The sequence below is a fragment of the Coenobita brevimanus genome, chromosome 60, assembly GCF_032717465.1.
Source record: "Coenobita brevimanus isolate Jiangsu-jjx chromosome 60, ASM3271746v2, whole genome shotgun sequence".
In the NCBI taxonomy this organism is placed as follows: Eukaryota; Metazoa; Arthropoda; class Malacostraca; order Decapoda; family Coenobitidae; genus Coenobita; species Coenobita brevimanus.
Genome location: NC_137013.1, coordinates 38380968 through 38399695, shown reverse-complemented (window position 1 = coordinate 38399695; position 18728 = coordinate 38380968). Strand labels below are relative to the sequence as shown.

Sequence of the window (18728 nt, the reverse complement as noted above, 5' to 3'; positions counted from 1 at the left end):
AACCAAAGGCCACTACATCATCACCATACTACAGTTTTCAGTTTCGGTGTACTAAGGTTTGTCTAGGCTAAATATAAAATAAATATAAAATAAATAATATATACACATCTATATACATAATTTCTACTACTAAATATGATGGTCAGATCCACACATAGAAAAAAGTAAAGTGGCAGTATCTCAATCATTCTCTCTCTCTCTCTCTCTCTCTCACCTGGAACTCCTTGATGCCTCGCTCCACGGCGTCCTGTGAAATAAGGGCGCCTGACTGTGGGTTGGTCACTGCCGGGCTTATGTATCCGAAGCGGGACAGGTAGATCTGGCGAGGGAGAAAGAGACAGGTTAGGACGGTAAAGGTGATAACGATGATGGTGGTGGTTGTGGTGATGGTAGTAGTAGTAGTAGTAATAATAATAAAAACAACTGGTGGTGGTGGTGATAATGATGGTAACATAAAAGGCACAGATGGTGAAACAAAAGAGTAAAATGTGTTAATGATGTATCTTTCTTTCCTATAGAGTTGTGGACAGTTTGTTCGTTTAAAGATTACCTGCACATATAGCGCAGGCCGGGCCATACATTAGCCCGGTCAGTGGGGTATGGTCTGGTTAAAAAATAGAAAGAGGGGAGGACAGGACCTGGGGATTGCCCAGCACATATGTCCTGTCTCCTGGCTGGCTTTGTGGTGTGTGTGTTGTGGATAGGCTTTTGAAATTTATATCAGACACCCAACAAACTCAGTGGGGCTCGAACCTACTCCAGAGCGTCCCCGGAGCGTAAGGCCAGTGCCATACCGACCCGGCCACATTAACCACCTTCGTCATTCCGTGCATCAGGTCACTACCCCTTCAAGGCCACCAACACCCCTACCACCCCTGCCATCGTTCCCCCCTCCCCCTCCCCTACCACATATCCATTTTACCTTCCAGTAATACATTCTATGCCTTTACTTTCTCTCCTCTTCCTTTCTCCCTCTTCCTCTCACCCTACCCTTTATTCCCTCCACCCACCTCACTCATCCTCTTTCTCTCTTTCTTTTACTCTACCCGCTCTTCCCTCCTCCCCTCCACCTTTTTTCTCCCTCCTCTCCTCCTCTCCCCATTTTTTCTCCTTACTCTCTGCCTCCCCCCCCCCCCACAAAGCCAGTGTCCCCTCCCCCGGACTTGGCATATATTTATCTATTTACCACCCGTGTCCACAACAGACTGGGTTATTGATGCCTTTACGTAAACTCCTATACCTTCTTTCACATCGCTCTCTCTCTCTCTCTCTCTCCCCTGAAACGCTTTTAACCTCTTCAGTCCGATGATGTACTTGGATTAATATTGCTATCCTCAGACGATTGTATTTAGCTTAGAGAGAGAGAGAGAGAGAGAGAGAGAGAGAGAGAGAGAGAGAGAGAGAGAGAGAGAGAGAAAGAAAAAAAATTTCAACAGGCAGGGTTAGATATAGCATTCATTAATTCCTTTACTACAAGAAGCTTCCCGAGTCAATAAAATCGACTGGAAGTAGGAATACTACTACTACTACTACTACTACCAATAATAATAATAATAATACGTCAACGAACTGAAGGGGTTAATATTTGTATGTATGAGTGTACCAGCATTCAGATTGCAACTCAGTGACGTCAGCAACAAAACCACAGCACCATTGTCTCACCACCCACTACCACCACCTCATCCCTAATACCACCATCTCATCCCTAATACCATCATTCAATCCCTAATACCACCACCTCATCCCTAATACCACCATCTCATCCCTAATACCACCACCTCATCCCTAATACCACCATCTCATCCCTAATACCATCATTCAATCCCTAATACCACCACCTCATCCCTAATACCACCATCTCATCCCTAATACCACCACTTCATGGCTAATACCACCACCTCATCCCTAATACCACCACCTCATCCCTAATACCACCACCTCATCCCTAATACCACCATCTCATCCCTAATACCACCACCTCATCCCCAATACCATCATACCATCCCTCATACAGTCATCTCATCGCTAATACCATCATCTCCTCCCCAATACCACCCTCATCCCAAATACTACTTTTCTGTGGTCATTTTAGAATTTCAGTACTATTTCCCAGCTTGATACCACTTTTAACTACTACCTACCATCTTAGTACCACCACCAGCCATCCTAGTACTGCCACTAACTACCATTTACTACTCCAGTTCTATCTCTAGTTAGCACCTGCCTTCCAATTCCACCCAAAACTACCACTCACCACCTAAGAACTAATATTAACTATCACCTACCACCCAAACTGTCACCTACCAGTCCATTACTAACTTTATTTACCACCTACCATCTCTAACTACCACCAACTACCATTCCAGTACCACCTCTACCTACCCCTTACTATCACGCCAGCATCACCCTAACTACCAGCTACTATCACCCCAGTAGCAGCCTAACTACCAGCACCTACTACCACTTCAGTCTCACCCTAATTACCACTCACCACCTCAGAACTACCTTAACAACCACCTACCACCCTTATGTATCACCTCAACCCATGGCCCACCCGTTATCATCAACACCACTAAATAATTCCGTACAACAACCCAGCAACCAATCAATGACATTCCCGCCAGTAAACAGGGTAACCACTGACGTCACACGCTCCACGGCTAACGTCTGCTGGGTTGGGAGTCATTACATAAGTTACATGATGATTTCCTCTCATGACAAACTATCTCATAACTTGAAAATAACTATATTAATAAATTTACTATGAACTGAACTTAATAAACATCCTTCCTAACAATGAAATAATTTACGATGATAAACTTCCTCGCATTATTATAACTCGGGACAATCACTTTTATATCGTTATTAATATTTGTTTTTAACGGGAAGAGCAAAGACGCACGTGAAGATTACTCGACCCCTGCCTTGCATAAGCCAACCCTAATTACGAAAGTCTCGGTAAATAAATAATAATAATAATAAAAAAACGGAAACAAGAGACTATGGGCATACAACAAGTCGGTACTCCTATTTTCTTTACCATATCTTAGTATTGAGCGTGAGTTTATTTAATCATGAACTAAAATCGATATGTTTGGTTGCGTGGTGTTCAGCGGCTCTTGTGACGTTGCAGTCGCGTGTGAAGAGGTTTGCGGAAGCGTGTATGGAGGTGGGTGCTAAAAAATAGAATAAAACTCACGGACATGCACAGTTTTGTTCGATTTCACGTCACCAGAACTGCATGCACACTTACACTCACATTCATTCATTCATTCCTCCCCCCTCACACCCCCCCCTCTCAAACGTAGTGGAAAAAAAAAAAAAAATGATATATATACTTGTGTGTCAAGCAAGCGAAGACAGCCCACATTCAGAAATTGAGTAGAACCTCCCCCCCATATTTTTAGACAGATAGATAGACAGACAGATAAATATAAATATAGATATAGATACACAGATACATAATATAGCCTACATATATAAACACAAATACTCCAGTAGGCCTACTTGCACTTCTTTGGCGGAAAGTGGTGAAGGAAACTCAAGTTAAAATAATTAATGGAAAAAACCTAAATGCATTACTAGTTCCATATACATCACAACTGCCTATCGTGAAATCTTAAGTGAAATATCCTGATACATGGTCCACCCGCTCAGTCATCGATCTCGAGACAGTTCCGGGAAACCATCACACACACACACACACACACACACACACAGCGGGGGGGTTGGTGGTTTTATTGGTTTCACACACACACACACACACACACACACACACACACACACACACACACACACACACTAAGGCCAGAAGTGGAGCAGGGTAGCAGAGGTCAATGTAATCAATCATTTACGTCCTTATTTAACTCCTTCACCCCGACACGCAATCCGCAATAAATTCTTCCTATTACTGGAGGCTTTAATTCACTTTACGAGAGTGTGGGTTTATACATCCTTCCATACCCTCTGCACTACGTTTCTCCCAAGCTGAATAAAATCGTCTGGTGCTAATAATCAACTAAGCCATTACGTCATTGAAGTGAAGGGGTTAATTGACAAAGACTACGCTTGGCTAAATTTTCATGTAGTTGATCCATTTCATTCAACAAAATCTAACCTATTTCTTTCACCTCTTCATCAACATACATTTGATTAACTGACTTACTAATAAACTGTCAAGATCAATTAAGCGTAATGTCTGGAGGTCGTTTTCCTTGTCACATGAATATCTCGGTTACGTATGCATCTTTTTTTTTAATTCGGCAATTTCAAAAAAGCTATATTTCCATCCAAAAATCAGTAAAATAAGAAACCGAAAAAGCGTAGTTGTCTGCCAGGGAAAAGTGAGACGGTTTACGGGCCCCAGAGGACAAATATTTACGTGTGGGTATACAGAGGCAAGTCCGTGTTTTGGCGCGAAATGATAACTGGATGTTTGGGTGAGTTGGACAGTCTTGGGGGAGGGATTTATGAAGCAACTTATCAATGTGTGTGTGTGTGTGTGTGTGTGTGTGTGTGTGTGTGTGTGTTTAAGGAAGGACAAAGGTAGTTTCAGGGTCATTTCAGCCAGGACACTGATTCCCAACTGAAATTACTATCAAAATCCTGCAGTAGGTTATTCTACGTATCAGCATTATTTATTTATTTGATTATTTATTCACTTATTAAGGAAAGACAAGGTAAGGAGAAAACAGAATCTTTCCACATCTCGTCCTATTGCAAAAAAAAAGTAATAATAATAATAATAATAATCATACATTCCTAAGTGATTCTCGTCCTTAATCTGCTGTATGCCAATCGTCCAAGTAGCCTCTTTTTTTTTTTTTTTTTTTTTTTTTTTTTTTTTTGTTAAGGAATTTTGTATGTTGTGTGTGTCCAAACTGTTATATGCCACTTTATGAACCAGGTATACTGATATCGAAAATACACTAGAACAAACAAACACGTCCAGTAACTCAACCCGCAATGAAAAAAAAAGTATAACAGCCTCTAACAATTTAACCAATACCCCGAGACAAAAAATAAATAAATAAATAAATAATAAAAATAAAAAGGCAAACCACCACTCTTGACACTACATCAACTCCGCCCTCACACCCACAAACCAGCACACAACACCACAAAACAAAAAAACTAAAAACGGAATAACCCCGCGCCCATATCAACAAACCAGCATCATCACAGCGCCAGGAAAACAAATGAGGCGGGAAAGGGCAACCTCGGCACCCACATCAACAAAACCTAACCCCACAACATCGAAATTCCTAAAAATGGAGTAAATGAGCGTCCATATCAACAAATTCCCAACCATTATAGTGCCATGCCTAAAAATAAAGCGGAAAAAAACTAGCAAAACGTCACTCAGTGTAAAATGCAATATCGCACCCTCGTGTCTCTAAATCTGGTCTATGACATTTAATGACAGCATCAAAGTTCGCGATATGAATTAACCCTGTCGCCATATCAACAAATTTTTATCTCACAGCGTCGGTCCTCATAACATCACAGCCTCTCCCCCCGCCCCGCCTCCAAAATGAAAAAAAAAATAAATAAATAAAAAGGGAAAAAGGTGGGCCAGGAATGCACGTTCAGCCACCCGCAACTGTCAGCGTTGTCTCCCGTGCTTCCGGAGTTTAGAGAAAAAAGAGAGAGAGAGAGAGGGGGGGGGGGTGGACTGTACTTGACGCGGATGTTCCGGTGGGGAGGCGGTGGTGGCGTAATCGGAAGGACGGTGTGATATATTCCATCTGTCCCACCCTCACTGGCCAATGGAGCTCAAAACCTCTCTTTTTATTTTGTATTTTGTCACTGTTCCATGTACTGTCTTTCCATTTTAAACCCCTTCGGACTCTAGATCTATATTTCAAGCTTATCTGGGCCATCTGCATACGATTTTATTCAATGATAAGAAAGATATGTTGTAGAGAAGGGATTTGATGAAGAGATGGATAGATGGATGGACAGACAGATAGATAGACATATTCATTACAGATCGAAGTCTCCCTACACTGCATAAAAACATCTACGGACAGCAAGAATAACACAAAAATAAGTAGTCGAACTGAAGGGATAAGGACTGACTGACTCCCGTTCCTTACCACTGCTCAAAGCTCTCGGTGTTTTGGAGGTGTGATTTCCTGCTTCTTATTACTCAATACACTTCTTCAAATTCCGGGAACAAAACTTCTACTGCTGAATATTATTAACTGTAGTTCCTGATTTTTGTGTGTGTTTAAATGCCGGGAAGAAAATCGTGGAAGTCTGATCATCGTAGAGAGTTATTATATCCTTACACTCTGATGAAGGATTCTCTCTGTCTCTGTCTCTCTCTCTCTCTCTCTCTCGCTATGCTCCAGACGATACGAGGGGAGGGGGTTTAGATATAACCTTCACTAAATCCTTCAGTACTGTCAGTCTTTCCTAAGCTGAATAAAATCGTCAGAGAGAGAGAGAGAGAGAGAGAGAGAGAGAGAGAGAATTACATGCAACCAAATTTCGATATTGACTTTCATACTCATAAATGCCGCTGAAGATCATTTTAAGGCATTTCCTTTTTTTTTTTTTTTCTGAGTGATATCCTTGAGGTGAGACCACGTACTGATCGAAAATTTTGGAACATATATTATTTTTTACACGAATATCAAGGTCAAAAGGCGTTATGGGGTGTTGCTTAGTCTTGTTGTTGTTGTTGTTGTTTTTTACTTCAGGCAGTTTGTTTACAGATTTTTTAAAAGAAAGTGTGGTATGGGGGAAAGTTGGAGTAATGGAAAATACAGTAATATAAATCTGCTCTTACTTACATTCTCTCTCTCTCTCTCTCTCTCTCTCTCTCACACACACACACACACACACACACACACACACACACACACACACACACTGGCGTCCTCCAACAATCACACCAGGTACAATTACAGCATGTTAATGAGAGTAATTATTATGACGCATGTGCTGAGTGGACACAGGTGAGGTCGGCTCTTGTCTTGTTTACAGGTGATTTGGAGGTTTCGGCTCACTGACGGAAATAACAGAAACTATGACGATCAAATGAAAATATAAGCAAGTTTAGTCGTAGTCGTGGTGGTAGTAGTAGTAGTAGTAGTAGTAGTAGTAGTAATAGTAATAATAATAATAATAATAATAATAATAATAATAATAAATAATAATAATAATAATAACAATAACAATAATAATAATAATAATAACAATAATAATAATAACAATAATAATAATAATAATAATAATAATAATAACAATAATAATAATAATAATAATAACAATAACTGCATCTGCCTTGTGTTTATGGATGGGTTGGAAGTTTCAGCTGATTGAGGAAAAAAAAAAAAACGAAAAAGAAGAGGAAATTCGGCTTTTTGTTACCATGCCGGTTGAAGACCTTGACTCCTGTGTACCTAGTTGCCTAAAAATACCCCTAGACTCATTATGGATGTTTGTGTGGTGGTGGCAACTGTGGTGGTGATGGTGGCACAGTAGTCTGATGGTGGTGGCTGTGGTTGACGATGGTGTGTGTGTGGACAGTGATGATGATGATGGTGGTGGTGGAGGAGGCTGTAGGAATATGATGGCAGTGGCGATTATGATGTTGGTGGTGGAGGTGATGGCTGTAATGATGGTGGTTACTGTGGTGGTGGTTATGTGGCAGTGATTGTGGTGGCATGGAACTGGGAGGGGTGGTGGTGGCAGCTTCCGGGGTGGGGTCACATATTCATCCCTTGTTAGGAAAGTCACTGTACGGGATACTGTAGCGAGGGGGTGGGGGGATGCAACACTGCCAAACTTCACCATTCCACAGTTACCCTTACTATATAAATAAATACAGAGTTAAGGCCTAAAGGTAGCAGTATTCGGTCTTTTGAAAGGAGGATGTACGATACACTGGAATGGGATCAGGTTTCTTTATGCCAGAAGGAACAGGTCAGAGAGAGAGAGAGAGAGAGAGAGAGAGAGAGAGAGAATTTCATCTTTTTTTTTTTTTAACAACTCCCACACAACCTTCAGCCCCTGTAACTTCTTTGTAACTATTCAAGTCGCCTGCTGTCACCACACCCAATTTACCATATTCATAACTCAGGCCTGTATCATTTCCTCTTTCCTAACACTCCCTTCTTTCCACCGAACTCCTTTTGTGATACCGTGAAGATAATTATGTTCATACTCGTAGGTAATTGCCCTTGGAGTAGGATGGTGGCTTTTATCTATCTATCTACCTACCTATTTATATATTATTTATTTATTTTTTTATTTCGACAGCCATTTTATTCAGTTTAATCGACGAGTTAGAAAAAATATGCGTTAGATTTTCTAGTATGATGATTCCTGTTTCTTTAGTTTGTTTCACTACGGTATCAAATTTAAGGTGCTACAGGGACGCCTTCCCGTGGTGGCACCTATATAACTCGGCGGATCCACTGCCCGGTTCTACAAACGCCCCTTATCTCCCTCCCTATCCCCCGACAGAAGGATGGTGGACCGCCGGAGAAGGGGAACTTTAGCCTGCAGTCAATCGGGTTTACATGACAGAACATGCTACTACTAACCACTACTACTACTACTATTACTATTATTCCTACTACTACTACCACCACCACCACTATTACTGCACTAACTTCTTCATTACGATTATTTTTTTACTTATTTTGCCCTACCATCAAACGATTTTATCAAAACTTACAATGCATCGTACAAGGGAGGTCATGAAGTAAAGGTAGAGTCGGGGTCACGTAGAAGAGATAACACGCCTTACTGGATGATTAGAGCAGGCCGGAGATGGAGTGGAGGTGGGGGGAGGAACGATGAGGGTGAGATAAAGTACACGGTAATTACACGAAGGAGATAACAGATAACCTTCACTCTATGAAATCTGCCTTGATATATGTGGTAATAATCCTTTCACGTTCGAGACAGCTCTAGTACCCAATTACAGCTGACGCCAGACGATTTTATTAAGCTGAGAGTGAGTCATAGGAGCATGGTTGTTAATGAGGTGGGATGGAATTGGCTGCAAGAGAAGGTGGATATTTTCAGATTTATACAAACCGCCTAAGGGATACGTATATTTACTAGGATGACATGGACATTTAAAAGAACGATGGAGTCTTGAATGTCTTTTCATATGTCAGGATGAAGCCGTATAGTATATCCCTTCATGTGTTCTCTCATGTTCGCACACTTAAACATACTGAATCACAATTACTTTTTTTCCCCGGCAAGCACTCATTATCGCCACACCAAAATCCTTCCACACCTACAGCCATGCGTGAAGCCCTACGGATCGGTGGCCCTTCACGAATTGTAAAACAAGGCTTGAAGGTAGAAAGCAGAGTTGTCTATCAATGGCAGGCGGGTAATCTGCCACTACATTACTTACAGCACATAAGTACATGAAGAATACTGCAGATATTCTCATTTTCGTGTTACTAAGAGCTTCCAATGTGATGAAAATACGTATACTACAGTTTCACAATATACTATGTTAGTGACTCTATTCCTAATTGTGAATAAGTAATGTATAATTTTCATAAGACATCCTGCTTCAGTAATTTACATACCCTTGATTAATAATTGATACCAGTCCCTATTTATTATTTACAAATCCCTCTGTTACTTATGTAGTCAGCCATTTCAATAATTAACATATCCTTCATTGTGTACCACTTCACTTTGACTAAAACATTACCCCTGTTTATTTCCCATTACTCTTTATGATTCCGTGTGTGTGTGGAGGGAGAGGGGGGTTTAGGGTGCGTGTGTGACGCGGCGGTGACCCTGGCTGGCTGTGACCTTGTGCATACGAGCGTGACTCCCGGGAAAGGTCACGAACACCGGCTTTTTACATGGCGGTTTTGTTTACCCTTGTCGGGGAAACTCGGCCGCCTGGACAGTTAGACCACGCCACCAACTGTCACCGGGATGTACCGCACTTCGTTAGTGTTAATTCAGAATGATATTAACACATTTTTCGTTAGATAAATATAATCGTTCCGGTAACTAGACTAATAATAACAACAATAATAATATTAATGACAATAATAATAATAATAATAAAATAATAATAATAATAATAATAATAATAATAATAACAACAACATATGGTGCAGCAGTGGAAGGGTTATCTCCTTCAGCTCAAAGATTCTCTCCTAAGCTGAATAAAATCGTCTGGAATGAGCCAGATTTAAAGACAACCATCGCTGTATATGCAATGCGTCTCTCTCTCTCTCTCTCTTCCTCTCTGTGTAGCTGTATGCCTAAATTCCCCATTTCCATATTATTCTACTTTTTGCCGATCCTATAAAATTCCTTCAGGTTTTTCAGTCCTGCAAGGTATTACTTCCTCTACTGTTTCCTGTACGGCAAATGCCGGAGAGTCTGTAGGGTGGGGGAGAAAGCCTCCTGCTGTGCTATCCTTCTCTCCTTTTCCTATAATTATAGCACTGTATTTGTATTAAGGCCGGACCGCCTCGTGGGGACCGTAAGGTCTGTGTGGTCTGTGTATCTATGTAACTATGTAACTCTCTCTCTCTCTCTCTCCCCAGTATTAATCACTTTTTCAATCACTACGCAAGTCCTTCAACCTAATCACAAAAAATAAATATATGAATAAATAAAACGGCCTTCATTCCGCCCTTAACTGGTTTTCTTTTCCACTGCAAAACTCAGATTTGACATTTTATCACCGGTGTTTTCCAGGAGTTAAGGCCTTCCACCATTACGTAAGTCCTTCACGTTTTATAAAAAAGAAACATTTAAACATTACTTGACTCCGTTAGCATAATGAAAGGTACTGTATATAAGAAATAATGCGACTAAAAAGTATTTTCTTAGCACTTTACGGTCCTCATATCTTTAATCATACTCCAATTTAAACACTTTTTTTCTCGAGTGAGACTTTCAGCAAAACATCCTATAAACATTACACTACATCATCAACACATCCATGAATAGTTAACATCTCCTGGCATGAAAAAGGAAGTACAGACCCTCCTATGCTCCTTTGTCTCACTGATTAATAAACCTCTGGCGCTAACGGGAGCAAAATACTTAAAGAGTTAGTTTGACCATGAGAAGGTTAATTTAATCATAACAAAACATAATAAACGTGCAATACGGTACTAGTAATATCCTGCTTACTTAATTATGCTCCAATACAACTATACGGTACAGGGGATGTTTTTATTATTATTATTATTATTATTATTGGCAAGGACAGTCCCGATTGTGGGTTGGTGGGTCCGTTAGTGTTGCAAGGAGTCAAGGGTCACGTCCTGCACTGTGAACTGTACTTATCTCGCCTCCATCCCTCATTCTTAACACATTATTTTAACTGTATGTTATTTCTGCTCTTCCGTCTTCTCCCTTCCGCTTTTTTCTTTCTTTCTGGCTTACCATGTTCTCTCTTTAAGTATATTTCCCTTTCTATCTTTTCGTCCCATTTCGTCTTTCAACTTTCTGTTCATCCGTCTCTCTCTCTCTCTCTCTCTCTCTCTCTCTTTTAGGTAGCAAGACAATTTTATGGAGAGGTCAATCCCCTCTTCTCCCCACCCTCCCTTCCTCCTATTCCCCCCCTTCCTCCTCCTTGCTAATCTACTCCTCTTCCCTTCCTCCTCCACCGTTCCTCATCCCCTCCTTCCTGCTCCTGGCTTTGTCGTCAATCCCTCCCTCCCTCCTGCACCTCCCTTTGTGTCAGTTCACCTTCACTTCCCTATTTTTACCCCTTTCTTCCCTCCCACCATCACTGCTTCCACCCGACCTTTTTTCTTAGTCATGCCACTCCTTTTTCTTAGTCATGCCACTCCTCCCTCTCTCTCCTCTTTGTTACATGACCCCCCCCCTCTTTCTTCCCTCCCTTCGAACACTCCCTTACCCCCTCCCTCCTCCTTTCCTTGTCTTCCTCCTCAACTCTCCTTCCTCATCTTCCCTCCTTCTTCTTCCCTCCCCTCCATCTCCTTCCTCACATCCCCCATCGCTCCTTCTCTGTCACCTCCTTTCTCCTTTGTTTCCTCTTCCTACCTCCCTCTTCCCTTCCCCCTTCCCTCCCTCTACTCTCCCTCGCCCCTTCCTCCTCCTCCCTCCCTCCTTTTTCTTCCTGCCTCTTGCCTCCCCTCCCGACCCTCCCTCTGCTATTCATGTTTCCCCCATTGTTTAACACCTCAAGACGCAACAACAGTTAACTTACGGTCAATATACTTAACAAACTTCTGGAATATAAAAACTCCTCAATGACATCTGACGAATTATAGGCATTATACTATGGCTGTAAAAAAAAGTTAAAATTATGGCTGTCTAAAAAAAAAAAGTAAAAAATTATGACTGTCTAAAAAGTTAAAATTATGGCTGTCTAAAAAAAAAAAAAAAAATTATGGTTGTCTAAAAAAAAGTAAAAATTATGGCTGTCTAAAAAAAAAGTTAAAATTATGGCTGTCTAAAAAAAAGTTAAAATTATGGCTGTCTAAAAAAAAGGTTAAAATTATGGCTGTCTAAAAAAAAAGTTAAAATTATGGCTGTCTAAAAAAAAGTTAAAATTATGGCTGTCTAAAAAAGTTAAAATTATGGCTGTCTAAAAAAGTTAAAATTATGGCTGTCTAAAAAAAAAAGTTAAAATTATGGCTGTCTAAAAAAAAAAGTTAAAATTATGGCTGTCTAAAAAAGTTAAAATTATGGCTGTCTAAAAAAGTTAAAATTATGGCTGTCTACAAAAAAGGTTATATTATGACTGTCTAAAAAAGGGTAAAATTATCGCTGTCAAAAAGTTAAAATTATGGTTGTCTAAAAAAGTTAAAATTATGGCTGTCTGAAAAAGTTAAAATTATGGCTGTCTCAAAAAAGGTAAAATTATGGCTGTCTAAAAAAGTATATATTATGGCTGTCTAAAAAAAGGTAAAATTATGGCTGTCTCAAAAAAGTTTATATTATGGCTGTCTAAAAAAAGGTAAAATTATGGCTGTCTCAAAAAAGTTTATATTATGGCTGTCTAAAAAAAGGTAAAATTATGGCTGTCTCAAAAAAGTTTAACTCACGGTTGTCAAAAAAAAAGAAAAGTAAAACTACGACTGTCTAAAAAGGGGCGCAAAATTATTCACACTATTCTCCCTCTGGATTATATAAAATTATCTAAAAATCTTATTACATTACAGGATTCTTTTTTTTAAATTTCCGGTGATAATAATAAAAAAAAAGTTGCCTACAGTTTATATGCTGCTGGGACAATATATTTGCTTCTGAGTTTCACCTATAAATCTTAAAAATATGTTGCTTTATATACGATAAAAAAAAAAAAAAAAAATGACGAATCCCACTTTCTTCAGTAATGATGTCTCACGAGTAACATATTTACCAGACGATTTTGAGAGGCTGAAGAATACGGTTTGCAAATATACCAACAATAATAATAATAATAACAAAAATAACAAAATCATATGTGCTGCTGAGCAAAAACCTCACAATAGGCACAAAGCAGCTCAATAAACAATATATATACACAGAGCAGACGTGTGGAAGTGAAGCTAATAAGTCAGAAGGCCGATTTCTCCAACACAAACACACACACACACACACACACCATCCTCAGAGGCGGAAAGACGGCGCCAGGGAGTGGGGGGGAAAAAATACAAATAAAAAGGCCTACTGAGTCTTCCCCGAGTCCCCTCTTCCCTATAATTACCACTGTGAAGGAAGTCATGATGGGGAAATTAGTGAACAGGAACCAAGTGCCATCAGTCATCAATTTTTTAAGTGGGAAGAATGTGTGTGTGTGTGTGTGTGTGTGTGTGTGTGTGTGTGTGTGTGTGTGTGTGTGTGTGTGTGTGTGTGTGTGTGTGTGTGTGTGTGTGTGTGTGTGTGTGTGTGTGTGTTTTGAAGACGAATAGCAAGTGGTGGGTATTTAAACCTATTATATTTAAATCTTTTCTATAATTGCTTCTTCGGGTAGCCTTGTATGAGAGAGATGAGAAATTGATGAAAAGAATTTACGTGTCATAAATCATCAATTATTTTTGAAAGAACTGATTACTTACTTTAATGGTTGATATTTTAAAAGCCCAGTATCGTTAAATATCTCAGCTACTGTTTACTTCACTTTCCTTCTTATAGTAATCACTTCTGGTGGTCATACGTAGGATTATCACATGGGAAACTATACCCTTTTTACTCTAACTTGGCCTAAAATTGCCGTCTCTCCACCTTGAAATCTGAAACGTAACAGTATATGAACACTAGAATACGGGGCTTATCACGAGGAAATGCTATCAGAAAGTATAGAGATTTGGTGCTATGGAATGAATGCACAGACGTAGCATTATTTTTTCTGCCAATGAGCTACGTGAAATAAGCCACAGGAGGATGAAACCTGGGCCAAGTCAGAGTAAAAGGAATATAGTAGAAGAAAGTGGTGTGCCATTTATCGTCACATTTTTTTTTTTTTTTTTACAGGAACTCTATATACAGTATTTTAAAACTGTGAATTCGAAGGTGTAAGCATGCCTCTTTATATCTGTCATTCATGTCACACCTGTAATTGTTATTTGTGATTAGCCTGCATCCCACATCAGAGACTGCAATCAGCAACGACACAGAAAGGCCAGGCATGTTCTATCATCACATGCTTCAGAAATTATGGCAAAATATTCAGGGACTCTCCACTTTCCCTTAAAAAAAAAAAAAAAAAAAAATCCCACTCTAAATTAATAAGGGTTGACATTTTAAAACCTTTAGTCTGTTCAATTTCGTTTGACAAAGATTCCTAACCTCTTTCAGTTCAGCTAATGGCCAACCAACTGTATTCAGACTGGAAGAAGATTTTGACTAGTAACCAAGGAAACTCAATCTAACCTCATAACTAAGACACCAAATTTCAAGCCATCATGACTAAAGTATTTAAGTTGCATGAGTTGTCCAGTTCCCTTAGATGAACACAAAAGGAGCCAAAAAATCTCTCAACAACTTTTATTTTTTATTTATTCTGTTTATATTTATTTATTTATTTTACTTTTTGGTGGCCTAAGGAACATGAGACGTGAGCCGCTGATTGGAGGTGAAGGACTGAGACAAGCTAGAAGGGCGTAATTAGGAAAGAGGCGTGTAATTACGGTATTAGGGATTGGAATGGTAAGAGGTGGTTAATTAGCCCCAGTCTGATGATATTACACCCCACTTCCTGCATCATTCACCCCACCACCACCACCACCATCGTCACGCAGGGATGGTGGTGATGTCTTCCGCAAGTCATGGGTTCCTCATGATATGGAATCCTTATTAAATGGTTTTATTTTACAGTATTCGTTATTTTTATCGCTCCTACTACTACTGCAATAATAATAATAATAATAATCGAACATTTTTGTCCGTACTCAGTAAGAACCCCTCCCTTCACGACATTATCAAGGTTAACTGAGCTGTTCCCAAGAGTACAGGGAGTAGCAAGAAGATGAGTCAGTGGTGTGTGTGTGTGTGTGTGTGTGTGTGTGATGATAGTATACTGTAGCAGTGTTACTCAGCACTAGGTAAGGTCTCCAGTCGTCCTGAACTCAGCAATACTCAGTGTTTACGGAACTCGCAGGGGTTTAATATTGGCTGGATCTTCCTTTGTCTTGTGTGTCGCTTTATTTTGGTGCTCTCTCTCTCTCTCTCTCTCTCTCTCCTTTCTGCCGCATCATCTTTCTCCATCTCTACGTGTCTCAAGAAAATGAAGGAAATTCCACTGCTCCCTCCTCCTCCTCTCTCTCTCTCATCATCATCATCATCATCTGCTACCTACCACTCCCCCATCTCTCAAAATATCAGAGGAAATGTGACCTATGCATCCGACGTGAGAGAGAGAGAGAGAGAGAGAGAGAGAATCATCATGACAGTGTGTTTCCTAAATCGTCAAGCTCTACGAACGACACACACACACACGCACACAGAAAGAAAGAGAGAGAGAAAGAGACCACAAAGTCAATCCATCCTTCCTTACTCCTTTCAGCCCGTGGACGTCTTTTATATTCTCAAGCGACCTCCACATGATTTGGTGAAGTGAATAATGAACACTCTCTCTCTCTCTCCTAAGCCTAATAAAACTGCACAAGGATACAAAATGATATCGTACTTAAGTGGTTTACCCTTGAATACGATATGTAAATTTTATCTTTGCCATTCCCAGACTTTTTTTTTTTTTTTTTTTTTTTTTTTGACACTTCAAATTGGAGGAGTTAGATGCAGCCTTCATTAACCCCTTCAGTACAAGACGTAAAGTGCACAGTAATATCGTCTGACAAGCTAAATGAAGTAAGAGCAAGGTTTTTATTTGTCAGGGTTCTAAAATCCTGTTTGGGAAGTTTCGCACCAGCTCGGCATTCTCGGCGGGTGACGTCATGGGTACTAGTGACGTCATGCGCAGGTACTGGTGACGTCATCGGGCAAGGTGACGTCACTGAGGGCCACCGGAAGGGAAGGAATGTGAAAGGGAGGGACAGGTGAGTGAGTGTGGTGGGAATGGGCATGCGTGTGTGGGTAGAAGCTTTGTGTAGGTGTGTAGGAAGGGTTGTGTAAGGATGGTTTGTGAACGGAAACGTGTTTGTATATGACCAGCGGAAGTCGTGTAATGTGAACGTTTCATGTTGGAATTTTGTGGTGAGATGCAAGCTTTATAGAAAGATAGAGACAGATTGTGTGTGTGTGTGTGTGTGTGTGTGTGTGTGTGTGTGTGTGTGTGTGTGTGTGTGTGTGTGTGTGTGTGTGTGTGTGTGTGTGTGTGTGTGTGTGTGAGTACTGGATGATTTCATATTCTGGTAGGCTGGTGTGTGGGTGGTCTGGGTATGTAGGCAAATATGTGTGTATGTATGAAGTAGGATGCATGGATGTAAGAAATTATGTACCGGTACGTGGAGTATATATACCGCAAGTATGTGGTAAAATTTATGTATATTTGTGTGTGACTTATCTATGTATGCAAATGAGTTTAAAATTCATGTGTATTTACATCCAGGCAAGACAACTATGGTTATAAGTACAGCTGTTATGAATGTGTGTATATATGTGACTGTTAATGATGCGGGTGTGTAAGTATATCTGTTATGAATGTGTATATATGTGACTGTGTTAGTGATGCACGTGCGTAAGTAGGCTAAACAGCACTCCCATTGCGGCACTTCAATTCTATAAACAACCAAGAGGCACCACTCGGCCAGAAAAGGCGCCGAGTTGACCCCAGGCGCCGAAGTGGATGTAAACATTGCAATTCAGCCCTGGCCACGTGACACCCCTGTTTATCCTACCCACTTATCAAGCTCTCACGATGTCTATGTAACTATCTTGCCTAAATTGGCCACAGTGTTTAATTGTGGCTGACCTCTACTTTGCGATTATTAGTTTAACCTCGTGGAAACTTCAATGTTATTCCACAGTTTGGAGAGGCCACGTGATCCCCATCTTGACATGAAATTTAGCCACTTTGTTATAACCTTCGCATTCCTTCACTATGCCTTAACTCCTTAATATGAACATGTCTTTGAATATGAATACGAATACAGAGCGCGCGCGCGCGCGCGCGCACGCACACGCACACACACACACACACACACACACACACACACACACACTCTCTCTCTCTCTCTACGGTATGGCTGCACTTAAATCAGCATTATTCTGCCTTAACCTATTCAATTGCAATAAGCTTTTTCATAACTTAATTCCTAGTCTCGATATCACGTGCCAGGTCAGCACGCAACAGTCTGCCCTGGCGGTGAGTCACAATGCGGCAAAAACGATATATAATTCATTCACTTATTAGTCATTTCAGTATATATAAAATCCATTCATTTCACCCCTCCTCCCTCTGAATTTTTGTTTTTTATTTCTGCTTTTTCCATGAGATTTTTTTCAGATCAACTCCTCCAGTCTGCTTATCTATTTGTCATCTTATCATTGCATTCTCCAGACGATTTTATTCACCTTCAGATGGATTTTTCGAACTGGAGGGGTTAGATACAGCCTTCATTAACCCCTCCAGTGCTAGATATCGCTCCTGGGTTGAATGAAATCGTCTCTAGATGGCAAGAATAGCATGAAAAATACGCCATCGGACTGAAGAGGTCGAGAGCACCCTAGTAGTGAATGGATTAATAAGCAATGTGGTCCACATATAGCGCTACACAAGAACCCAACGGTATCTTATGGGGACGGCTCAGGCTGCTGGTCTGGGCTTAGGTGTGTCCATGGGAGCGGGAATGAGCGATGCAGGACAGACACTGAACAAACACTGAATATGCCGTCCCCGCAACACGCGAGAATGACAGAGAAGCGACCAGCCTGTATAGCCATTCAGATGTGTAAATACTTCCCATATGTTCGTTATACAATCATGGCATAAAGACAGCTATCCCCTCTAATGGACCTCAGTACAATGAATCAATGGATAGCGTGACTATTCCCTCTCTCTCCCTCCCCTGCCTTCTTGACACATAAATCGTCTACATGTTCGTTACAAAACCATCGCGTGACACACCAAAACGTGACACAGATAATTTCCTGGCAATAAATAAGTGCACAGATCAATCCTTTTTTTTTTTTTACCCAACCCCCTCCCCTCTCTCTCACTTCCGTATGGCTGTCTACAATATTTGCCACAAAATCTATCAATATCCAGATCCTTTAATCCCGGAGTTACCCCTGTCACCCTGTCCCCCGTCATAAGGCTGCCCTTCTTTCAATTCACAGCATCCTCATTCACACCTCTC

The 18728-nt window shown here is 40.5% G+C and overlaps 1 protein-coding gene across 3 annotated transcripts in view; it reads right to left on the bottom strand.

Annotated features, from left to right (window-relative positions):
* The window catches only part of Mmp1 (Matrix metalloproteinase 1), a 45505-nt gene that overhangs the window by 16169 nt on the left and 10608 nt on the right, over positions 1-18728 (bottom strand). For all 3 annotated transcript variants that reach the window (XM_080274874.1, XM_080274876.1, XM_080274875.1), the window contains exon 2: positions 215-319. In XM_080274874.1, the coding sequence (XP_080131000.1) occupies positions 215-319 (105 nt within the window). The remainder of the gene's footprint in view (positions 1-214; positions 320-18728) is intronic.